Source organism: Lepidochelys kempii, chromosome 2 (assembly GCF_965140265.1).
Source record: "Lepidochelys kempii isolate rLepKem1 chromosome 2, rLepKem1.hap2, whole genome shotgun sequence".
Lineage (NCBI taxonomy): Eukaryota > Metazoa > Chordata > Testudines > Cheloniidae > Lepidochelys > Lepidochelys kempii.
In genome coordinates, this window is record NC_133257.1 from 48,865,514 (window position 1) to 48,891,334 (window position 25,821).

A 25,821-nucleotide genomic window follows, 5' to 3' on the forward strand; every position below is an offset into this window, starting at 1 on the left:
ATCTTTACCAGCTTAGGTCAAAACTTCCCCTAGGTACAAAATATTCCACCCTTTGTCCTTGGATTGGCCGCTACCACCACCAAACAAATACTGGTTACTGGGGAAGAGCTGTTTGGAAACGTCTTTACCCCCAAAATACTTCCCAAAACCTTGCACCCCACTTCCCGGACAAGGTTTGGTAAAAAGCCTCACCAATTTGCCTAGGTGACTACAGACCCAGACCCTTGGATCTTAAGAACAATGAACAATCCTCCCAACACTTGTACCCCCCACCCCTTTCCTGGGGAATGTTGGATAAAAAGCCTCACCAATTTGCACAGGTGACCACAGACCCAAACCCTTGGATCTGAGAACAATGAAAAAGCATTCAGTTTTCTTACAAGAAGACTTTTAATAGAGATAGAAGTAAATAGAAGTAAAGAAATCCCCCCGGTAACATCAGGATGGTAGATACCTTACAGGGTAATTAGATTCAAAACAGAGAACCCCTCTAGGCAAAACCTTAATTTATAAAAAGATACACAGACAGAAATAGTTATTCTATTCAGCACAATTCTTTTCTCAGCCATTTAAAGAAATCATAATCTAACGCATACCTAGCTAGATTACTTAGTAAAAGTTCTAAGACTCCATTCCGGTCTATCCCCGGTAAAGCAGCATATAGACAGACAGACCAGACCCTCTGTTTCTCTCCCTCCTCCCAGCTTCTGAAAGTATCTTGTCTCCTCATTGGTCATTTTGGTCAGGTGCCAGCGAGGTTACCTTTAGCTTCTTAACCCTTTACAGGTGAGAGGATTTTTTTCTCTGGCCAGGAGGGATTTTAAAGGGGTTTACCCTTCCCTTTATATTTATGACAGTCCCGTTGGACTTGAGACCTGGAGCAGCCTTTGACCAGCCAGTTGTTGAGATACGGGTATATTTGAATACCTTGATGCCTGAGGTAAGCTGCTACCACCGACATGCATTCGGTAAACACCCTTGGTGCTGTCGCTAGGCTGAAAGGGAGGACCAGTAACTGGTAGTGGTCCGATCCCACCATGAAAAACAGGAAGCGTCTGTGTCCTTGGAAGATTGCTATAGGACAGTACGCATCCTTCAAGTTGAGGGCAGCATACCAGTCTACCAGATCCAGGAAGAGGATGATGGAGGCCAGCGCTGACATCTCCTACGATGGAGAGCAGTGCTGCTGAGATGGGGGCCTATAGAAAAGCCCCAAGGCGGGTTTACCCCTAGACTGGGGTACCGTTGTAGGTGGTGTGGGTGGTACCAGTAGCACCAGGATATCCTGTGCTGCCTGCAGGGCCTCAGGTGTCGACAGGACCTCTAACTGATGAAGGCCCTCGTCCCTGTCTGGTGTGGCTGGCATGCGTCGGGGTGGGCTGGACCACTCGACCTGAGCTGGGACCCGACTCCTGGTAGGAGGTATTGAACCGCCCTCCTCAGGGCCTTGGCTCCCCTCCTGCCCTCTCCTTCCCCTTGCAGGATGCAGGAGATCTTTCTCTCCAAGTTTTCTTTTGCTGCTTGGCAGGTTCCGGGGAGGGGGATCGGCGCCAGTCCATCAACAGCACCGGTGGGGCACTCCACACAAACGCTGCAGTGCTCGGGTCAGAGTTGGATCTCGACTGCTCTGCCAGAGTTACAGCCGACTCCATTAGGAGCACTTTGAGATGGAAGTTTCTCTCCTTCTTAGTCTGAGGTTTGAAGGACTTGCAAATACAGCACGTCGCTTAGATGCGACTCGCCGAGACACCTTAAACAACTATTATGCAGATCGCTGATGGACATCAGTTTCTTGCAGCGATCACAGGGCTTAAAGCCTGGGGACCGGGACATGCCCCATCCCTAAGCTAAGTCCTGTTCGGGATCAAGTAAAACACTAACACACTAAGGGAAACTTAACTATGTACAACTATTTTACAAGAAAAGTTCAAAACACTGAACAAAGCGAAAAAAGCTAGCCAAAGCAGCAGACGTTCCAGCACCATCTGATGGCAAGAAGGAACTGAGGGTGGGGGGGAGTTAGCGGTGCCTCTTATACCACAGCATGTGCATACCACTCCAGAAGGCGCCAGAGCCGGTCCACTATGGATACCACTGAGGGAAAAACTTCCGGCACCAGTGCATGTGGTGAGCGCACACACCTAATATGGAATAGACATGAGCAAGCATTCCCCATGTTGGTCATTTGGGGCCCAGGTGTGGGAAAGTCCTTGATCAGGATGCTGGAGGTTTCAGGGATGATGATCCCAATTCAATCAAAGCAGCATTCTAATATTATTCATGCACTCCCTCTCACTGACTATATACACACACAATTCCTCCCAGTTACTGCTGGTTGGGCCCTCCCAAGGAGTAGAGAGGCCTGTGAGAGGAAGAGAGCTACCCAGGTGCCAACAGGAGATTGAAGGTAGATAAGGAAAGGTGGGAACAAAATTGATAACATTTTCACAGGAAGGGAAAAAAGGGATCAGAAAGAGAGCAACAGCTAAGGACCAGTTCCTGAGAAAGTGGTATTGGCTCCATTCTGTTTCATTTCTCCCCTGCTTGAAACCTCCTGGCAGTTCATCATCTTCCCTCACAAGCTCTCTCTCTTCCACTCTCTTCCTCTTTCCCAACCAAAAAAAAAAGGGAGGAGAATTTCATCTCCCTCCACCTACCCAATACAATGTGGTATGTACTGCATAATGCAGTACAGTTAAGAACTATAAGCAAAATGAAAGGTGCTTGTGATATAGTTATTCTTTACAAGCTGCCAGCAGATTGTACTGCATCAGTGCTACCTGAGTTCCTGCTACTGTACTGCCTAGTATAAATGTTTTCCTATTATAAAGAATTTTTTAATTGCCATTGTTCTTGGAGATGGTCAATATTTGTTTTATTTACTCCTTTTTTACTTTGTTTACTGTAATGATCATTTATCTTGGAGCATTTTAGGATGAGAGAAGGGTGGCCTTGATGTCTTATCATCCTTAATATGCGTAATCTTGGCTCAGGCTTGTTCTCTTGTCCCTTCATTACTTATCCTTTTCTTTGGTAAAGATTGTCGTGGGGTTGGGAGACAACTACAGTTGTCAAAATAACAAACAAGGTACATTTTGTGATGTGATGTCCTTGCTTTTTAATGTCTTCACTTACAGATTCATTAGATTCAGAATTTGCAGTGGGAGGCACAGTCATTCATTAGTGCAAATGAATAAGGTTCAATTTTACTATACTTAACTCTCTTAGATGTCATTTAGGCAAATCACACATACTTAGTTCTCCAGCCTCTGAAATAATTTTTAGCTCCCTCCAATTTAATTGGCATAAATCACTTATAATTTAGGTGAACTCAAACCTTTAATTTATTAATGTACCACATAAATTCATGAAAATAGCTCATGTTACTTTGTGTAGAGTGGCAGAGTAACTTAAGTGATGAAAAGTCCTGATTCACGTAGGAGTAGTAAATAATATATGATAGAAGTACATTGAGCCAATCAGATCACAGCTTTTATCAAAGCCATTTACAATTAACAGCTCCCCAGTAAATTGTGCATTTTGAATAACAAAGCATAACACAATCCAATATATAGAAAAATAAAATTTTGGTAGAATTCAATTGCTATATTGATAACATACAAGAACAGATATAGCAATATTTTTCTGCTTTTACCAGTGCAATACGATAGATATGTTACAGAAATGTTTAAATCACATTTTAAGAAATCGGTTTTGTGTGTGTACAAAATTTTGTATAAGTTAAATTTAATGGAATTTACAGTGAATATTGAAAGCATGATACAAATGGTAATTTTTAAAATGTTCTTACTCTATAATAAGGAAGCACAGTTTGCTAAAAGTAGCATTTAATATAATTCACATCAATAAGATTTTATAATTTGTTACATCTTTGCAGTTCAGAAAATGCCCTCAATACTGGAAAAAAAATAAAAATCATTTTATATTATTGTGCATTTAGAACAAAAAAATCCAAAACGTTGCCTATGAAAAAGAATGACAAGATCTAGGTATACTTATTTAATTCATGTACACATGAATTTTTACATGAACTTAAAGGGGATGAAAATATTTAATACTAATAGAAAATTATTAGTTTAATGTGCAAAGCTTATGTAACTGTCATTCCATTTGGGTTCTCTAGATCCATAACTAAAACTGAACATGAACATAAAAGCAGCAAAAATTCACATTACCTTTCATGTATTCTTAAATCTCAAATTACATTAGTTTACCTTATGAAATTTTAAAATACACAGATTAAAACAAAACAAAACTGTAAGACACCAGACCAAGAGAGAATGTGTTAGAGTTTCTCTTTTATTCTTTAAAGATTACCCAACATTCTCTTGGTAATAATCCAAGATATTATGTAAACAAATTTCAATGCTGCTCACGAATTAAAATATTCTGTTCAGTTCCTACAATAAGTCAGAATAGTGGCACCAACTGTTTTAACATTAATCACATTCATCTTACTGTACATGACTCTTGTGCAAGTAATCAAGGCATTATTCATGACCTTGGCTACATCAATGTAGTAGTGAGGATATCAGCTATTGTAAGTATTTAAAAAACAAAACAAAAACCTGAACAGACAGAATTTGGCATTCTGTCATCTCAAAAAGCCAGCAGCATTTTTCTACATACTTAGGATACATTTGGCCTAAGCTTGTAACACCTTTTAGAACAGCCATGCAATAAAACAATCTTGGAGATGTTGCATAAAGTGAGAAGACAGAGCAATTTGTACATTTTTCTCTATAATAAAGCCAAGATAAAGCAAATTCCAAGGTCCTTTTGAATGACTGCTATGTTTCATACACTTATAGCTCTATAAAACTAGAGCCCACTAGAGAGAGAGAGTGAGTGTGTGTGTGTGTATATATATTTTATATATATATATATATTTAATATATTTTTAAATAAAGTCATTTGTCTGCTTTCAAAATTTATGGTTTGTTTGTTTTTTCCTGGTCAGTCTTTTGAAGGGGCAATAAATAAACTAGACACGGCTGAACTGTTTTGCATATCTCTGTGGAAGAACGGAGAACATTTATACTTTAGAGTTCCAGAAACATGACTGTACAGAACAAACAGCTTATATACAACTCAGTGTGCAATTTTAGTTGGCTGGGCATTTTAATAATGCAATATATCCTCTTGACAAGAAGCCACTTCTACTCTTGACCAAATCCCTCTGTTTCTTCAATTGCGAAGAGGAGCTTCTCTTTTAGCTGTTCATAGCTTTTATATGGAGGCAGATCCAAACGATTAAAACTGAACAAAACAGAAGAGGTGGTGGGGGAAGAGGAGGAAAAATAACATTTTTATAAATTTGTCTAAATCCCATTTACAATATTTTGTGTAATTACATTTTTGCTTTTAAGAATATTGCAAAACTAAACTGTTACAGACAGAAGTTTTACATACTCTGATCTATGGGTCAGAACACAGGAATGGGAATCAGGAGTTTGGCTCTCACTGACTGTGTAATATTGGGCAAGTCACTTACACACTCTGCTTTACTAGGGATTATTCGTTTTTAAGTGCTTTTGGATACTTGATGAAACCCCCCTACAGATGCAATGATTATATTTCCCCAAAAATTATCTTCACCTTTATAAAGGGTATATGGTTCAAGTGCATACAACCCCAGTTTGGTTAATGAAACCAAATGAGTTAATGAGTATATTTAGAGCACAGTATATACTCATGTGAACCATTCTTCCTGAAAAGGGGTGATTTATTTAGTCATGGGGGGTTCTTTGAAAGCTAAACTATACCCATAGCTATATTATAGAATTAAAAGTATCTGGAAGCTTTTATTCAATCTTTTTGCAACGTCTGAAGTTAAACTGTTAGCTAATCCTCATGTCACCCTAATGTTCTTTCAATGGAGAAATTATAATCTGATCAAATACTTCCTATTTCATATAACATATAGAAAAGCTCATAAGAAAATATGTATAATTACAGCCATATGCCCATTTCTACTGTACAGTCTTGTGCAGACTATGTGAAGGATTCTCACATTTTTTGGATAGAGAAGGTTCACTAAAAAGTGGATAAAAGAATGATTTTAAGATAATCAAGTCTGAAAAGTAAAATGGATGAGTCTACACTGAAAATCCCAAGTGCCATAGCTATGCCGACCTAGCCCCTGATGTAGATGCAGCTAAATCAACAGGAGAATGCTTCTGTTGGCCTGGCTACCATTGCTCAGGGAGGTGGTGTTCCTACAGTAACAGATAAAACCCTTCTTTCGCTGTAGGCTGCGTCTACGCTACGGAGGTATGATGGCATAGCTACAGCATGGTGATAATTCCCCTATTATCCTCATAGTGTAGACAGGGCCTTACTGAACCTTTGGAGAAGAAAAAGGGAAGACGATAGAGGGACTCTAATAAATCCATTTAAAACATCTGTTATGAAAAGCTGATGTCTTCTTCATCTGATATCTCTATTAATAATTCTGGCATAAGTGGGAAAAACTCCTATTTTCCTCCTCTATTTCATGTAGTTGCACCTGGAAACACTTCTCCTGAAATTCTCACCTCTGATCATTAGAGACTGTTGCTGGCAATGCTAAGACTGCTTCTTCTGCTCTACTTCAGGGACCCTGTTGGCTACCACAAGCAGGGAGGAAACATCTTCAACTTCAGCACAGATCCATTCAAGGAAATAATACCACACAGGGAAAAATAATAGGATGGGGGAGCCTCACAACAAGTGACAGAAAAAACTGGATATGCTCCCACCAAGATGCCAGAAGAAGAAACAATCCTACTGGCTGCCCACAATCACTCTCTCTACCGCAGAAGTATAACAGGTACAGGGAGCCTGGGTCCGCATGGGGTAGAGCAGTGAGGACTGAAGAGAGCCATTTGGATAGGCAATTCAGATTCTAGGATGCTATTTGAAGTTCTGAATGTTTGTGGGGGTTCCAATCACTTTATAAGGTTCTTGGTGGCATTTTGCACACATATTTTCAGAAAGTTACACTGTAATGAAATATCACATGACAACTGACTCCAATACTAACTTAGCTGTGTAGCAGAAACAATGACTTGCTCTTTGAAGCAAAAATAGCCTGGGTGCATGTAAAATAAGGGATTTTATCTTACAACTCTAGAGTATCTGACACTATCCAAAATAAAAACAATATAAATACAGATAGAATACAAAACTGAAATTAAAAAGAAGGGAAAATAGAGACCTTTTCAGTAATGGGAAAGTCACTAGCCCAGCCATTCTAAATCAAGCAACAGGTGGGAGTCAGGGACAGAAATTGTAGGTTGAGACAAGTAACCCAAACTAGCTTACAACTGAATCAACTGTTATGGTATAACTTAGGTGCAAGACAGATGGTCTAAAACTACATTAATGAAGATCAACAACAGATACAAAGTTAGTTTACATTTACTCACTGTTTCAATATTAAAACTTACCAAGTATGACTTCTCGGTAACCAGGTTTCCTTGCCAACTTTTTCAATGCAGAATTTCTGAGGACCGTTACTTCCTGAATCAAGAAAACATACAAGATTAAATTAAATGTTGTTTTTAAACCAGTAATAGTGTAGTGTATTTATTAATGTATGCTTATGCTAGATGAAACGTAGGATTAAGAAATGAGCAAAAGATTGCCACTTGTTCAGAATAAACATAATACCTATAGATTGCGGTAGTATACTTCAGGGGCATTATACTTACCCATGAGCTCAGCAAAACCTCCCAGTGGTAACCGACAAGTACCAGTGACAAATTGCAGCAGTCGCATACGAACCTCATTGTCTGTGTCTTTTACAAACTAGGCAACAGAAATTCAGAATTACTTTAAAACAAAACTGAATACTACTATGCTAATACGGCTAGAGAAAAATAATACAAAACATGTAGGAACAAGATACTTGGAAAGCTGTGATTCCATAACAAACCTGAAGAGAATAACTTACAGTAAATTATATATGATCTTGCACAGTGATATGGTGGCAAACATAAAAGCACTGATTTTGGGCTGCATGCACAAAGGTATCACATCACACTATGCACTGAAGGCTGGCAACACTTGTGAGTAGACAGGCTAATACATTAGATCAATTTATACCACATTTTAAAAAAATCTCAAAGGACAGGTTATTTATCATGTACAGTAACTGGATTCTCAGAGATGTTTGTCCCTGTGGGTGCTCCACTTCAGGTGCATATACGCCCTGTGCGCCTTTGATTGGGCGCTTTCGGTAGCAGTGCCTGTTTGATCCGCATATATGTCCTAGCTATCCTGATGCCCTGCGTATAGCACAGTGTTGGGCAAACCACCTTCAGCAGTTCCTTCTCTATCACCAAGTCTAGACTCCAAAATGGAAGGGAAGAAAGGTGGGTAGTGGAACACTACAGAGACAAACATCTTGAAGAACTCCAGTTACTGTACAAGACAGGTAACCTCTCCTACTTCAAAGTCTGATCTAAAACTGTTTGCAGAACTGTTTGCAATACCACCAAGGCAGTGTCTTCGCTAGAGGTGTGTACCCTAAGGCATAGTGTTTTGAGAAGGTGTGTACCGAAGCCCATGTGGCAGCTTTGAATATTTCCATAATAGGAAAATTCTTCAGCAGGGTGATGGAAACAGACTGAGTTCTGAAAGAATGGGCTATCATCCTAGCAGGTTGAGTATTTGCAGCCTTATATCAGGAATGGATACAACTGGAAACCCATTCGGAGAGTCTTTGGGTAGAAAGAGAGGCCCCTTTAATTCTGTCTGTGAAAGAGAACAAACAGCCTGAGGGTCCCTAAAAGGTTTAGCCCTTTCCAAACAAAAAGCCAATGCCCTCTTAAAGTCTAAGATGTGAAGGGCAACTTCCTCCCTAGTCAGATGAAGTTAAGAGTGAAAAACTGGCCCAAGTTATATGAAAGTCCGAGTTCACCTTGGGTAAAAGCTTGGGTGAAACAGCCAGAGAGATCTTCTCTTTATAGAAAACTGGAAGGGGGACTTGGCCATTGCAGTACCTAGCTCACCAATTCACCTAGCAGAGGTGACAGCCACTAAAATGCAGTCTTCATAGACAAGTAGAAGGGAACACTTTGTTAGTGGCTCAAAGGGAGGCTTCATCAGAAAGTTGAAGACCAAATTAAAGTCCCACACAGGAGTGGGTTCTCTGACTTGGAAAAAGTTAGCTAACCCTTTGATGAATCTGGAAGTGGTGGGGTCAGCAGGGAAATGGAAATCTGTGATAGCTGCTAAATTAACATCTATGGAACTCGGAGAGATCTGAATTCTTTAAACCCAACAGATAATCTAAAACATCCAAAAGGGAAAAATTGAAGGGACAGTGTCACTGGATATACCAATGGTGGAATCTCTTCCATTTCTATGGGTAGGTTTTTGTAGTCGATGCTTTTCTGCTATTCAACAAAACCTCTCACACAGGAGACCTCTACCGCAGACACACATCTAGAAAACAAGACTTGAGCTGCAGTGTGAAGCTCAGATGAAGAATGTATCCTGAATTTTGAGTTAAGGGATCAGGAATAGTTGGCAGGTGCAGTGCTGGACAAGATGGCAGGAAAAATCAGGCAGGGGAACCAAATTTGCATTGGCCCAAGTCAGTGCAATTAGAATGACCATGGCTCTATTCTGCTGATTTTGTTTAGGACTCTGAGGCTCAGCTGTGTCAGAAGATAGGAGTAGAGGACATGAGTAAGGCTACATTTTAGTCACGGGTATTTTTAGTAGAAGTCATGGACAGGTCATGGGCAGTAAAAAAATGATTACTCACTTTCTCGTAACTGTTGTTCTTCGAGATGTGTTGTTCACGTCCATTCCAAGCAGGTGTGTGTGCGCCTCGTGCACACCAGCCGGAAGATTTTTCCCCTAGCAGCGTCCATAGGGTGGGCCTGGGCGCCCCCTGGGCGGGGCCCCAATATCGGGCCCCACCGACTCCCCACCCCCTCAGTTCCTTCTTGTCGACTATTCTGACAGAGGGGTAGGAGGGTGGGTATTGGAATGGACATGAACAACACATCTCGAAGAACAGTTACGAGAAAGTGAGTAACCGTTTTTTCTTCGAGTGATTGTTCATGTCCATTCCAAGCAGGTGATTCACAAGCTAGAGCTCAGGAGGTGGGGTTGGAGTTATCCACAGAAAGGAGCATGGCTTGCCCAAAAGCTGCATCGTCCCTGGACTGTTGCATAATTGCATAGTGAGACGTAAATGTATGTATCGAGGACCACGTAGCTGCCCTGCACATTTCCTGAATAGTGACTTGAGCCAGGAACGCCGCAGAGGAAGCCTGGGCCCTGGTAGAGAGGGCAGTGATCTGCGGAGTGGGCTCCTTTGCCAGGGTGTAGCACTCCCTAATGCAGGACGTGATCCATGATGATAATGCATTGAGAGGATACCGGGAGGCCCTTCATTCTGTCCGCCATGGCTACAAGGAGTTGGACGGACTTCCGGAACAACTTAGTTCTCTCTATGTAGAACTACGCATGTCCAGTGAGTGCAGCCTGCACTCCCTATCAGAGGAGTGTGGCTTGGGATAAAACACTGGGAGGAAGATGTCCTGGGTCATGTGAAAATGGGAGACGACCTTTGGGAGAAAAGCCGGATGAGGCCTGAGCTGGATCTTATCCTTATGAAAAACTGTGTAAGGGGGCTCAGACGTGAGGGCCCTGAGCTCCGAAACCCGTTGAGTTGAGGTAATTTCCACGAGGAAAGCAACCTTGAACGAAAGATATAACAGGGAGCAGGTGGCCAGAGGTTCAAATGGTGGGCCTGTAACCCTGAAGAGGACTAAATTGAGGTCCCAGGCAGGGACAGGCTGACGCATGTGTGGGAAGAGCCTGTCCAAACCCTTGAGAAAACGACTGACTATAGGGTTTCCAAAGACCGAGAGACCATCGGAGCCCAGATGGAAGGCAGAGATAGTGGCTAAGGGGACCCTTATTGATGACCGGGACAAGTCTTGATATTTTAGGTGAAGGAGGTAGTCCAGTATAAATGGTATGGAGGCGAGGAGCGGTGACTGACTACGTTGCTCTGCCCAGATAGAAAACCTTTTCCACTTGGCCAGGTAAGTAGCCCTGGTGGAGGGCTTTCTACTACACCCAGGAGGACTTGTCTGACCTGGTCCGAACAAGACAACTCTGCGGCACTTAACCATGGAACATCCAGGCCGTAATGTGGAGCGATTCCAGATTCGGGTGCCGGAGTCGGCCCTGGTCCTGCATGATAAGGTCGGTGACCAGCGGTAAGGTGAGTGGGGCTGCTATGGACATTTCCAGGAGCGAGGTGAACCAGTGCTGACGTGGCCACGCCGGCGCTATTAGTATAACTTGGGCACAGTCCCTGCGGATCTTGAGGAGCACCCTGTGGACTAGCGGGATGGGTGGGAAAGCATATAAGCAGGTAGCCCTCCCAAGAAAGAAGGAACGCGTCCCCGATGGACCCTGAGCTGTGGCTCCCAAGGGAACAAAATGTCTGACATTTCCTGTTGCCCGGAGTGGCAAACAGGTCTATCTGGGATGAGCCCCAGAACCGGAAGATTGAGCTCACCGCGTCTAGCCGAAGGGACCACTTGTGGCCATTGAAGGTCTGGCTGAGGCTGTCCGTCAGCATGTTTCGCACCCCTGGGAGGTATGAAGCCTGCAGATGGATCGAGTGGTCTATGCATAAGTCCCACAGAACAAGAACTTCTTGGCACAGGGGAGAGGAGCGTGCACCCCCCCCGTTTGTTGCTATAAAACATCACTGAGGTGTTGTCCATGAGGATTGAAACACATCTGCCCATTATGTGCGTTTTGAAAGCGTAGCATGCCAGACGCACTGCCCTCAGCTCTTTGACATTGATGTGAAGAACGAGGTCCACCGGAGACCTTGGGTCTTGAGGTCCCCCAGGTGAGCCCCCCAACCCAGATCCGAGGCATCTGACACCAAGGTGAGTGAGGGCTGAGGGCTGGCAAAAGGCACCCCTGCGCAAACCATTCGAGGGTCGAGCCATCATAGGAGGGAGTCCAGCACCAGGCGGGGCACGGTTACGATCCTGTCCAACGCATCTTGGGCTGGTCAGTACACCGACACTAGCCAAGACTGCAGTGGGCGCAGCCTGAGCCTGGCATGCTGCACCACATATGTGCAGGAAGCCACGTGTCCCAGCAGCTTTAGATAGTTTCTTGCCAACATCGTGGGGAACTGTCTGAGGCTCTGTATGATGTCCTGGAGTGAGTGAAACCTGGCCTCCAGGAGGTACGCCCTGGCTTGGGTAGAGTCCAGGATCGTGCCTATGAACTCCTACTCTGTCACCGGTGACAGAGTAGATTTTTCCTCGTTCAGGAGGAGACTTAAGTTGAGGATGGTCCTCCTTATAAACTCGATCTGAGCCTCCACCTGGGCTCTTGAGCGACCTTTGATCAGCCAGTCGTCAAGGTATGGAAAAACCTGTATCTGGTGCTTGCACAGGAACGCTGCGACGACTGCCATGCATTTTGTGAATACTCGACAGTCCGAACGGGAGGACGGCAAACTGGTACTCTGTTCACCACAAATCTGAGGTAGCGTCTGTGGTGTGTGACTATTGCGATATGAAAATACGCATCCTTCAAGTTGAGGGCAGCGTACCAGTCTCCTGGATCCAATGAGGCGATAATGGAGGTTAGTGAGACCATGCAAAACTTGAGTTTCTTTACGTATTTGTTCAGCTGTCGCAGGTCCAGTATGGGTCTGAGGTCCCCTCTTGGCCTTCAGTATTAGGAAATACCAGGAGTAGAAACCCTTGCCCCTTAGGTCCTTAGTAACCTCCTCCGCTGCCCCTACCGAGAGGAGGGACTGAACCTCTTGAATTAGAAGTTGCTCGTGAGAGGGGTCCCTGAAGAGGGACGGGCAAAGGAGTTGGGGGGGGCGGGAGGGTACAGAATTGGATGGAATTGGACTCTCTACTGTGTGGAGCACCCATCGGTCTGAAGTAATTTGAGACCAGGCATGGTTGAAAGGGGATAGATAGGACGAGAAAGTAAGATGGGAAGGATCCAAAGGTCGTACTGGCAAGCCGTCCTTGACTGTACTCTCAAAAGGGTGGTCTAGAGTCCGGTGGGGCCCTGGGCTGGCCAGAGCTTTGTCCAGAGGGAGGTTGTTGCCTCCTCCGAGTGCTCCTGTTCCGCCTACATGGAGCGTCCTGGCGGTTTTGGGGTTGGTAAAGATGAGGGGCAGGTTGAGGCCTAAAATATCTGCGCTGGGTAGCAGGCATGTGAAGCCCCAGCGAACGAAGGGTAGCCCTCGAGTCCTTCAAGCTGTGAAGTCTCTTATCCGTCTTACCGGAGAAGAGAACTACACCCTCGAAGGGAAGGTCTTGAATGGTCTGCTGGACCTCGTGGGGAAGATCAGATACCTGTAGCCAGGAGCCTCTCCTCATAACCACCCCTGTGGCCTAAGTGCAGGAGGCCGCATCCGCCGCAGTCCAAGGCAGCTTGCGAAGACGCTTGGGAGACCAATTTTTCCTCCTCCATGAGCACAGAGAACTCCCCCCGAGCTTCCTGGGGCAGAAGTTCTGTAAACTTAGCCATAGACGAGCAGGTGTTATGCCCGTAGTGGCTTACTATGGCCTGCTGGTTGGCTATACGAAGTTGCAGGCCTCCTGTCGAGTAGACCTTTCGGCCAAATAGGTCCAGTTTCTTGGCATCCCTGTTTTTACGGGTGGATCATTGAAACCCTTGACGTTCTCTCTGATTGGCCGTGTTGACCACAAAGAGTCCGGAGGAGGGTGGGTGTAAAGATGTTCATACCCTCTAGAGGGAACAAAGTAGCAGTGCTCTAATTTCTTGGCCGTATGTGCCAGAGAAGCAGGGGTTTGCCACAAGTTTTTAGATGTTTCTGTTATCGACTTGATAAATGGCAATGCAACCCTGGATGGGCCAGAGGGAGCCAGGATGTCTATGACAGGGTCTAAATCCTCTTCCACTTCCTCTGACTGAATCCCCAGGCTTTGGGCAGCCCAACTCAAAAGCTATTGAAGAACCCGGTTGTCCTCCAAAGCTGGGGCCGTCGAAGTCCCCACGACCGCTTCATCAGGTGAGGATGAGGATTGAGAACAGGAGGTGGGCCCAGTTCACTGACCTCAGCCCCCCTGGGGTCCCTTGGCATGCAGTACTCAGACTGTGGAGCCAGTACTGATGAAGAACTCTGCACTGCAACTGGTGCTGGGGCAGACAAATCTGGCGGGACCGAGACTGTCGGGGTCAGTAGGGACGGAGCTGAGGCTTCCACCAGTGCCGTCACCTGGAGAGCCTGTGCCGGAGCTGGCTGAGGTACTGGTGCCGAAACCATGTGAGTTGGCGGAACCACTCCCCCCAAGGGCGGTGCCATCATCAGCGGCGATTGTGGCACGAACGATGCTCAAGACACCAACACCGTTCTGGAGCATGGGCCGTAGACTTGACCCTGGCTCTGATGGTAAGCGTAGGGAGTCCAGAAAGGCCATTGAGCAAGTGGTTGCTACTGTTGCTGCCACGGTGCCAGGTATGGTTGGTGACTGCACCAGAACCTGGACCTTCTGCTCCGCGATCTCCTAGATCGAGCTGAGTCCACCTCCGACTCCGAGGTCTCCGAATAAGATGACCACGGAGGAGCAGTCCCCTGGGTCACCAACGAATGACGACTTGACTCCAGGGAGCAGTGTGCTTCCTGCGTCTGTGCAGGCGATGCTGGAGATGGAGACTGACGGGCCATCATGGTTGGCTTATCCTTGGAGTGGAACAGGGGGAGTGCGGTCACTGGGGATTTGTCCCTCCTTTGGGGGGAGGGCGGCACTGGGAGGTGCATCAGGTCCATTGCCACCTCAAACACCTCCGGCGTTGACGGTGGTTGTATGTCCACCAGATGGTCCGGGGACCGAGGAGGGTTCGGACTTGACGAAACCCTGGGTGAAAGCGAGGCAGAGGCGGTCTGCCCTGAGCCACTCGCACATGCCGCTGGCCCCTTAGCTTTCAAGGGAGGTGATCGGTCCCTCACCGGCCTCTCTTCTTTACCGGCACTGGAGACGGACAGCAGTGCTGAACTGAGGCCGACGCCCTATGTCCCGAGCAGTGGCAGTGCTGGTGGGCTTTAGAGTCTTTAGCTGAGCCCATTTCGCGTGCCGTTGGCGCTGGAGTCCTATACACCGAAGAGGATGTGCTTGGTGCCGGGTCGTTAGGTCCCGGGTCAGATTGCAGTCTCAATGCTGCCTCCATGAGCAGGAGTTTGAGTCTCTGCTCTCTGTCCTTATGGGTTCTTGGGCGGAAACCCTTGCAAATGCGGCACTTGTCCTCTTGGTGAGTCTCACCAAGGCACCGCAAGCAAGACGAGTGAGGATCACTCTTGGGCATAAACTTTCCACAGGACACTCAGAGTTTAAATCCCGGAAACCCAGGCATACCCCTGAAGGGAAACAAACTATTTAACAAACCACTAGTAACTATATGAAAAAAGCATAACTATAGAGAACAACTATTGAACTATGAACAAAAGACACTGTTAAGGCACTTGCTGTAAGAGTGAACAAAGTTCCAGCTTGCCGTCCTGGGCGGTAAGAAGGAACTGAGGGGGTGGGGTGTCAGTGGGACCCTATATTGGGCGCCATGAAGGCGCCTATACACGACTTGTACTATATACCCATGACTAAATCTTGAGGGGAAAGGGGCAGCTTGGAGGTGTCGCAGGTGCTCGGGAGGTAAGTGGGGGCAGGGCTAGCAGGCTCCCTACCTGGCTCCACGCCTCCCTGGAAGGGCAGGGCTAGCGGCCCCTCCCTCAGCTCCTAGGCAGAGGCGCGGCCAGGCAGCTCTGCACACTGCCTCTGCCCTGAGTGCAGGCTCCGCAGCTCCCATTGGCCAGGAACTGTGGCTAATGAGAGCTGTGGGGGCAGTGCCTGCAGGCAAAGGAAAGTCCCAGAAAGTCAGGTGACTTCCATGACCTCCCTGAAAAAATCACAGCCTTAGACATGAGGAAAGAATCTCCCAGAGACTGATGCCCTAGACTCCCTCTTGAGCAGAACTTTCAACTCTTTCTGTTGATGGTGGTAGCAAACAGATCTATTTCTGGAAAACCTAATGTGCGGAATGTATGCTTGAGAATCAGGTTGTTGATTTTCTACTTGTGGTCCTGGCAGAAGTATCTGCTCGAACTATTGGCTATGGTGTTCTACAGACCTGTTAAGCATGAGGCAAAATGAAAATCTGATGAGCTATGAACCAGTTCCATAGTTATATTGCTTCTTCCCAAAGGGTGACTCTTGTATCATCAAGGAGAAGCATATAGTACACATTGACTCTTGACCATAGCAAGGAAACTGCTGCAGACAACTCTGACTGCCCTGAGTTCCAGGAGGTTGATATGGAGAATGGACTCTTTGCAGTCCATTTGCCTTGTATGGTATACAATCAAAAGATTGTGCAGAATCCTTACTATTCTTAGCACCAAGATTGTGACTGGGTGGTACCAAGGCCGGTTTCAGGACTGAGTGATGCTAGTACCACAGGACTCAAATTCCTGAAGCCTTAGCTGAGGGGTTCTTGGTATTGGCAGAGCTTGGAGTCTCTTTCTGGGACAGGAGCTCTCCAAAACAGCATGTCACTGTGGTGACCTAGGTTTCTTGGCACTGACTTCTTAAAAGGATCTGGAGTTTCTCTTTCTGCAAGTCTTTCTCTCACATGACTATCTGGGGGTGGCTGCACAGGTCAATGGGGCACTGTGCTCCTTGGAAGACCGCTGTACAGGGGCGGGGCGTATCAGGGCCTGGGTGTGACGCAGATTGACCGGAGCACTAATGAGGAGCCTAAGATTAATCTCCCTGTTTTTTCTGGACCTACTCTTAAACCCTGAACAAATTTTACACTTTGATGGCACATGGGTATCCCCTAAGTAGTGGATACAGTGAGAATGACCATTGCTAACTGGGACAGAATCCCAGCAAGTGAGGCAATGTTTAGATCCAGAGGATCTAGGCATAACTTGAGAATAAAATCTTTCAAAGAAGGAAAGGCCCCTGGCGGATTGTGGGGAGGGAAATAATGAGTCGCTCAAAAAAGTCCCCTCAAAAACATTACTCTAACTAGTAAAAACTAAAAAGGGGACTAATACCTAAACAACAAAGTAAAACCTTGAAGCTATTCCCTAAGGGAAAAAAAAACCAACTAAGTATGAAGTAGCCAGTGCAAGATATTTTAAGGATCCGGGGACTAGAGCCTGGGTCTGCGGAGCCTGGGACAGCTGACGTTCCCACAGTGCCACCAGCAGGACATTCAGAGCCAGAGTCAGGGAGCACTGTGATTAGGAGGCGCCCCAGGAAGTACTGCCCAAGAAACCCAGACTGAAAGCACCTTGAAGCCCTCTGATTGGCCAAGCACTGTATTTAACCTTGGAGGGTGCCCCAGGAAGTTGTCTGGACAACAGGACAGACTTTGGACCTGCTACAACTCCAGACCTCACCTCATCTCCTGATCTCTGGCCTCTGATCCCTGCCAGACTCTGCTCCTGCCTCCTGATTCTATCCTGGTATGGTACTACCTCTGATCTAGTCTCCGACCACAGTCTGACTTTCACCCTGACTCGCGCTCATTGAACCTGGCTCCAGCGATTATTCTGACCCCTGCTCACTGACTACCATTCTGATGTGTAGACCCCCAGCCCAGTTATGACTGCTAGGCCAGGCTACCTATGCTCCAGCTTCCCTACAGATGCTCAGTCTCAAACGCAAGGTGGTTGAGAAGGAAACGAAGGTGGTTTGTTCAACACTGCTCTATATACCTTTGGTTCAGGGTACAAGGATAGCTAGGGTGCACGTGTGGACCAAATGGGCAATGCTACAAAAAGTGTCTGATCAAAGGGGCAGTTGAAATGGAGTACGCATAGGACATTACATGCATAGGGCATGTCCCTCAGAATATTTTTGCTATTTTGATTGAGTGTGGTAATAATCTTTTAAATACCAATCAAGGCAGAGTAGTTATAGTTTTTAAAGGCTGCACTTTTATCCTAATATAACAGGATGTGCTGAGTCAGCTCCTGACTTGGCACCCAGTCACTCAAATCCTCACCAATATAGATTAAGTAGGACCTAACTGAAAGACCATTTATCTTCATCATTCTTATTGGAGCTATGAAGGCTTCTACCATGAAAATACTGAGCATGTGTCGTGCTGAAGGCAACATATTAACTAAATGTAGTTCATAGACCATCCCAGATTGGGCTACTTGTCAAAGTCTAAATCATAATGGTGAAAATTATCCACTCTGCCTGCACGAAGCTCAACTGCAGTCAAGAGGTGAGTTGCAGTGATGCAGTCGCATGTACATAATCTTTAGCCACTAATCTCTGACACAAGTTAGATCTCCACAGGAGAAGCTTTCTCTGACACTACTGCATACAGTCCCTTAGGATTGTCACAACAGTGAAGGATCAGGTGTAGTAGAGCTTCGCTCCACCATGCTCCTTCTCCCTCTCCATCCTGTCCACAGAATGCCCCAACATGCTTCCTATCACCTATTATGACCATAGAAGGAAAGATGGGGTACAGCTTGTGTAGAAGCACTTCCACCACCTTTCCTCCCAATGGAAAGTTCCCTTGAAGGATGACAATTTTCTGCTGGCCATCTCTGGTCACTTTAAGGCTTACATGATACAAAGTGGCCTTAGTAGACTGGCGAATCCAAGCCAAGAAGCCTTTATTAGTTAGAAGGGGGATAAAGTAAAAGTAACTTTTTTCTTGTATGAGTGAGATAGCATAGGCATTACTTTAATCTTGTCTTTCTTAGAGACATGTGCAACTGAAAGACATCAGTGCTCTGTAAATGTTGAAACACTATTCAGTTATTTTACCATTTGCTAGGAATCTTTCAATAATTAGTTTCTTGTAAATTGACAAAGTTGTAGCATATGAATCAATGGCCCTTGAAATAGTTCAAATAGTTCACACTAAATAGTTCAAATCAGTCTTAGAGGATTGGGGATGTCTGACTTTTCCTGCTGGCATTCTTAAGCAGATCACTAAGCCAAAGTGACATAGAACACAGTAGAAAATGTACTGGCTGTGACTGCTGGTTTTAATCTCCTGGGTGAATTCTTGGTACATTTTTGGAGAGTATAGGATATTTCTCTTCTCTTCACATTCTAAGACAGGCTCAAACCTGAAAATAACTTTACAGCAGTCATTATTACAAATGTCAATATTTTTCAACAGTTACCACTATCTAAAAAACCCCACAGTTTATCATATTCTTAACATAGGAAGTAACTGTGTCAGATAAATGTCTACATTTAACAGAACAATGTAACGAAGACTACTGTTAACTAATGCTAAAAATACAAGCTCTTCAGTCTTAACTACAGTGTAACAATCAAACCTAAAAAGTAAAATATAATACAGAAAATAAGAACAAACTATTAAACCCAAAAAGCTATGTGCTATGTGGATAACTCCCCAAACAATTTATAAAAGTAACTAGTAGTCCCTCTTTTGACACTGGGGGATGGTGGGGAGTGGGACGAACAGAAAACTGGAAGCCTGGACACAGCTTATGTTCCCTCACCCCAGCCATATAACTACTATCTAAAGTAGAGAATTAGACAGAAATTACTAGAGGTTTAAAAAAACCTCTTAGGCATATACCAGAAGTAAAACAGTCTAAAATGGAGATTAATACATTACAATAGTATACCAAGAAAGTCTCTGAAAATAAGTATTCCTTTTCTAACAATAAAAAAAAAGGCCAGATTTTTTAACAGGTTTTGAACAGGAATATAACTGTTTCCATAACTTTTGTCTAAAAGAGAACAGGAAAATAAAAAAATTTATGAGCATCATACCTGCCAGAACCATATGATCTGCTTGCTATTTCTTGTATAATGACGATAAACGGTGTTCCTTTGCCAATCTGCTAAATCAACCTCTTGCATGCCACAGAGCATAACCTGGAAAATAAACAACCATTTAACTACTTCTCCATCATATCATTATAGATGCACTGTACTAACTTTTAATTATTATGTACTCTAGATGAAAGACATCTGCACAATGAAGAGGAGTCAAAAAGTTTGGTCTGAACACAGAACCAAGAACTCCTGCATTCTAATCCAACTCTTCTCTACTCTTTACTTACCTCATAGGGCACCATGAAGCTTTATTAGTTCTTGTTTGTTAAGTGCTCTGAAGAGTACTCTCACCCGGGGCCCAATCCTGTGAGGTGTTCAGCACACAATACTATCACTAAATTCAACGGAAGTCTATGGTGCTCAGGTATGTTAGCAACAAGGAGGTGGTCAGGGAAAGTGTGGAACTCTTACTGAATGGGGGAGGCAACCTAGTGACAGATGATGTGGAAAAAGCTGAAGTACTCAATGCTTTTTTTGCCTCAGTCTTCACAGACAAGGTCAGCTCCCAGACTGCTGCACTGGACAGCACAGTATGGGGAGGAGGTGAGCAGCCCTCAGTGGTGAAAGAACAGGTTAAGGACTATTTAGAAAAGCTGGACATGGACAAGTCCATGGCGCTGGATCTAATGCATCTGAGGGCGCTGAGGGAGTTGGCTGATTGCAGAGCCATTGGCCATTATCTTTGAAAACTTGTGATGATCGGGGGAGGTCCCAGACGATGGGAAAAAAGCAAATATAGTGCCCATCTCTTAAAAATGGAAGGAGAATCCGGGGAAACTACAGACTGGTGAGCATCAGCTCAGTCCCTGAAAAAATCATGGAACAGGTCCTCAAGGAATCTATTTTGAAGCACTTGGAGAAGAGGAAGGTGATCAGGAACAGTCAATATGGATTCACCAAGAGCAAGTCATGCCTGACCAACCTGACTGCCTTCTATGATAAGATAACTGGCTCTATGGATATGGGGAAAGCGGTGGACGTGATGTATCTTGTTTGATACGGTCTCCCATAGTATTCTTGCCAGCAAGTTAAAAAAGTATGGATTGGTTGAATGGACTATAATGTGGATAGAAAGCTGGCTAGATTGTCAGGATCAACAGGTAGGGAACAACGGCTCCATGTCCAGATGGCAGCCAATATCAAGCGGAGTGCCCCAGTGGTCTGTCCTGGGGCTGGTTTTGTTCAACATCTTCATTAATGATCTGAATGATGGGCTGGATTGTACCCTAAGCAAGTTCGCAGATGACACTAAGCTAGGGGAAGAGGTATATACGCGGAAGGGTAGGGATAGGGTCCAGAGTGACCTAAACAAATTGGAGGATTGGGCTAAAAGAGATCTGATGAGGTTCAACAAGAACAAATGCAGAGTCCAGCACTTAGGACAGAAGAATCCCATGCACTCCTAGAGGCTGGGGACTGACTGGCTAAGTGGCAGTTCTGGGGATTACAGTGGACAAGAAACTGGATATGAGTCAACAGTGTGCCCTTGTTAACTAGAAGGCTAATGGCATTTTGGGCTGCATTAGTAGGAGCATTGCCAGGAGATTGAGGGAATTGATTATTCCCCTCTATTCAGCACTGGTGAGGCCACATCTGGAGTATTGTGTACAGTTTTGGGCCCCCCACTACAGAAAGGATGTGGACAAATTGGAGAGAGTCCAGTGGAGGGCAACGAAAATTATCAGGGGGCTGGGGCACATGACTTATGAGGAGAGGCTGAGGGAACTGGGCTTATTTAGTCTGCAGAAGAGAAGAGTGAGGAGAGATTTGATAGCAGCCTTCAACTACCTGAAGGGGGGTTCCAAAGAGGATGGAGCTAGGCTGTTCTCAGTGGTGGCAGATGACCAAACAAGGAGTAATGGTCTCAAGTTGCAGTGGGGGAGGTCTAGGTTGGATATTAGGGAAAAACTATTTCACTAGGAAGGTAGTGAAGCACTGGAATGGGTTACCTAGGAAAGTAGTGGAATCTCCATCCCTAGAGGTTTTTAAGGCCTGGCTTGACAAAGCCCTGGCTGGGATGATTTAGTTGGGGTTGGTCCTGCTTTGTGCAGGGCGTTGGACTAGATGACCTCCTGAGGTCTCTTCCAACCCTAATCTTCTATGATTTCACCAGAAGCAGTTAGCAGTCTGTAGAAATGAGCACTATATAAGGACCCAATTCAGAAGTCCTTACTCAGACAAAAATGAAGATTACTTACCTGTAACCAGAGTTCAAGATCATTCTGAATAGTCACACTTGTGGGATACTGCACCACCTTGTGGTGCCTTGCAGTAGAACTCTCTTCCAGGAGCATCAGCTAAAGCAGGGTTTATTTCGGGTACCGTCAGAGCTGGGCTGACAAGTCCAGGTAGGCCAAATTTGAATGAGTGGCACTGCATTCCCATGAGCCAGGTCACAACAACTCCACTCACACAGAGGAACTGGCTCTTTGACTGGAGAATGGAGACAAAGAAGCCCTTTTAAGAATCTTGTTACCTTGACATTGGAAAAAAGTGATCTTCCATGAATGGGGGGATGAAATGCTGAAAATCGCCACTAGGAGCACACTCATTGAGCTAAAGGCCCGATGACTGAAGATGCAGCAAGTACTCCAAGATGTCCTGGATAGAGGTCAGCATCAGCTGAACTCTGCAGGCCAATCCATTTTGCCGAATAGGTGATTCTGGTAGAGGGCTTTCTGCTTTTGAGTAGTACCTGTTGAATGCCCACTGATAACACACTTCCTCCTCATTCAACCAAGCAACCACCCGGTGAGATGCAGGGAGCTGAATGCAAGATGCAAGGTGCAACCGTGATTCTACATGAGGTCTGGATGGTGAGGAAGGGATATTGGAGGCTGAACTGACAGCGTGAGAAGGTCAGAACCAATACTGCCTCAGTCACGTCTGGGGAATGAGGTAAGCTTGTCTCGACCCACTTTCAGCTTTGGAGGAATTCAGCTTCAGAACTGGAGGAAAAGGGTACAGAAGAACTGACTGCCACCTGAGATGGAAGGTGTTGGTCAGGGAGTCTGGACTGAGCAGGACAGCCTTTCTTGTTGTCCCTTGTAGCAAACAGGTCGATCGTCAGAATACCCCACGCTGCAAAGACGACCTGCAAGACTCTCCTCTTCGGGGACCACTCGTGATTCAGGGAACAATTCTTGCAAGATGATTTTGGGCCCCAGACAAGTGATCAGCCGTCAGGGTGATACTCTCCTCAAGGCAGAACTCACACAACCTGATCGCCTCTTGGCAGAGCATCCTGAAGTGAGTCACCCCTGGCCTGTTCACATAATATATTGGAGTGATATTGTTGGTAAGTACGTGAACAACTCAGCCCCTGATGTGGTTCAGAGAGGCCAGGCAAGCCTCATAGATGGCCTGAAACTCCATTTATGTTAATATGCAGTGAGGACTCCTGCTCAGACCATAGATCCTGAACTTTCAGCAACCCCAGATGTGCTCCCCAGCCCATCAGGGAGATGTCAGTGACCAAAAGGCAGCACCATGTACTGAAAATGGCACTTCGCCACAATGAATTGGAGGAATTTTTTGTGGCTCAGCAAAATCGCCACATGAAAACAGGCATTCTGAAGGTCCAGGGCACCAAAACAGTCATTCTGAGACAATGTGGGGAGGTCAGTTGATAGGGTGACCATTCAGAACCTCACGTACCTGATATATTTGTTGAGGTTGTGAAGGCCAAGAATGGGTCTTACCCCCCCTTTGGATTTGGGAACCAGAAAGTACTGGGAATAGTAGCCCTGAAGCCAGTGTTCTGGAGGAACATCCTCCACCAAAGCCAGTAGAGAGTGGACCTGCTCGAGGAGTATCTTGTGAGGGGGTCCCTGAAGAGGGATGGAGAGGGAAAGTGGGAATGAGGAGTGGAGAGGAACTGGATAGCATAGCCTGATCTGATAATGCTTAAGACGCAGCTGTTGGTTGTGATCGAGCCCCACAAGGCCAACACCCATAAAAGCAAGCCAACCTGTCTCTGAACAGAAGTGGTGTAAAGAGTGATGACTGGACCACTGCTCTGAATAAAGGAGTCAAAATGGGCACTCAGAAGATACTGTGGGAAGGTGTGTTGATTGGCCAAACCCCGACTAAAATGCCTCCTACTCTGGGACCTATGTATCTTTCTGGGTTCCCGCTGACTTGCAGGAGGAAAAGGCTGTCCAAAGATGTATTGCGGACAGTACTGCTACTGCTATTGGCCACCATGTGGTGCCTTTGCACTGTCAGTATATACACTCCCAAAGGACGTAAGGCAGCCTAGAATCCTTGAAGGAATGCAGCCGAGACTCTGCATTGTCTGAAAATAGCATCCAGCCTTCAAAGAGCAAATCCTCTATAGCATGGTGCATATCAGGAGCAATGCCTGATTTCTGCCACCAGGGTGCCTTCTTCATGGTCCCCATAGAGGCCATAACTCTGGCCAAAGTGTCCACAACGTCTTGTGCAGATTGCAATAATGTCTTGGAGTGGACTTAAATTTGCCTTGCTGGGCTCTATCATTCATCATGATTATAATCAGAGAATTTGGGACCAGATGGGAGTAAAAGCCTTCAAATCCCTGCACCAGGACAAAACAGCATTTCCTCCACATGCTTTGCAGTATGTGGTACTGAAGCCAACATGCTACAAAGAAACTTTGAAGGCTCTAGGAGCCCATCATTAATAGAAAGGGACATTCTCCCAGGAGCTGATAGTTGCAGGACATCCAACAACTTATGGGTATTCTCCTTCAGAAACTCTGTCTGAATGCCCACAGACATGCTGCAACAGGTCCTGGTAGGCTTTGAAATCCTCAGGCACTGAAAGAGAGGAAGAATTGGGCACTGCTGAATCATCTGGGGACGACGAAGAGGTGGTTAACTGGGCCAAAGCCCAATCTTGCTCCTCGACAGTTGGAAGTGGAAAGGACAACTCCATCGGCCGCACAGGGGGAAGACTCACTGTTGCCTTAGCCTGCGGTGGATCATCAGTCCCCACCACTGACCTGCCTGATGATCTCACCTTAGAACAAGATGAAGAGTGCAAACTCTGTGACAGATTCCATAGAGGTCACTGGGCATAAGGACAGCATTGGTGACCAGTAGGCGCCAGGCCAGGGCCCCCCCGTCCTGACTGCAAGATGAATGCTAATCTTGATATCCAGGGTGCTCCATAAATGGCCCCTGATGTGAGCCAGGTGATGGAGAGTGGGAGGAGGAAGATCCCGATCTCGACACCGAGGAGCCTCGGGTTTCCGGGGATAAAGGTGGAGCTAGTCCTGAGGGGACGAGTAAAGAATCTGATTTATCCATTGCCCAGAATGAACAAGGGACTGGCACCAATGGTGGAAACAGTAGCGCCGGCACTCACTATGCCCCCCATTTTTCCCGGAGCCAGGTACCGAAGTAGCTAACGGTGCCAAAGTGGAGAGCAGTGAGCTGCCATGGTAACATCGGCGGAGCTGAATGCAATGGTGCCTTGGAGTTTCCCAGGGCCAAGGAAGTCCCTTATGCCAAGGCCAACACCCATCCCACTTCTGCAAACTGCGGAAGGAGAACACTGGGGTGTGGTGCAGACAGACCCAAGGGTTCAGCAGCCCACCCAGCCAATATCACTATAAATGATGTAGCCCTCGCAAAGTCCTGGACCAACAGGTGTTGGGATGGAAAAACAGTGGAGGTCCATTGCTGCCAGCGTGGAAACAGCTGGTGCTGGCATCACCATCATTGGTACCAGACTCAACAGACGTCCAGGGCCAAAACTGGAGTTGATGATGCAGGGTCTCTGACAACCCTGAGTAGTACTGGAGAGCGGTCAGAGGCACCTGTACCATCCCATGCGACAGCGCTAGCACTGTGCAGGTCCATGTTCTCTCTGGAGGAGAGAAAAGTCCCTGTGAGAACTGGAGTGGTCTCAACTGGTCTTATGTAACCTTTTCCTTGGTGCA

At 45.8% G+C, this 25,821-nt stretch overlaps 1 protein-coding gene across 4 annotated transcripts in view; it reads right to left on the bottom strand.

Annotated features, from left to right (window-relative positions):
• Positions 1-378: 378 nt before the first annotated feature.
• The window catches only part of WWP1 (WW domain containing E3 ubiquitin protein ligase 1), a 180,587-nt gene continuing 155,144 nt past the window's right edge, over positions 379-25,821 (bottom strand). The window contains exons 19-22 of one of the 4 annotated variants that reach the window (XM_073330654.1): positions 19,830-19,934; positions 7,716-7,812; positions 7,452-7,524; positions 379-5,280 (exon numbers count right to left, since the gene is read on the bottom strand). In XM_073330654.1, the coding sequence (XP_073186755.1) occupies positions 5,181-5,280; positions 7,452-7,524; positions 7,716-7,812; positions 19,830-19,934 (375 nt within the window). In that variant the 3' untranslated portion in view covers positions 379-5,180. The remainder of the gene's footprint in view (positions 5,281-7,451; positions 7,525-7,715; positions 7,813-19,829; positions 19,935-25,821) is intronic. The other 3 variants (XM_073330652.1, XM_073330653.1, XM_073330655.1) reach the window with 3 other exon arrangements.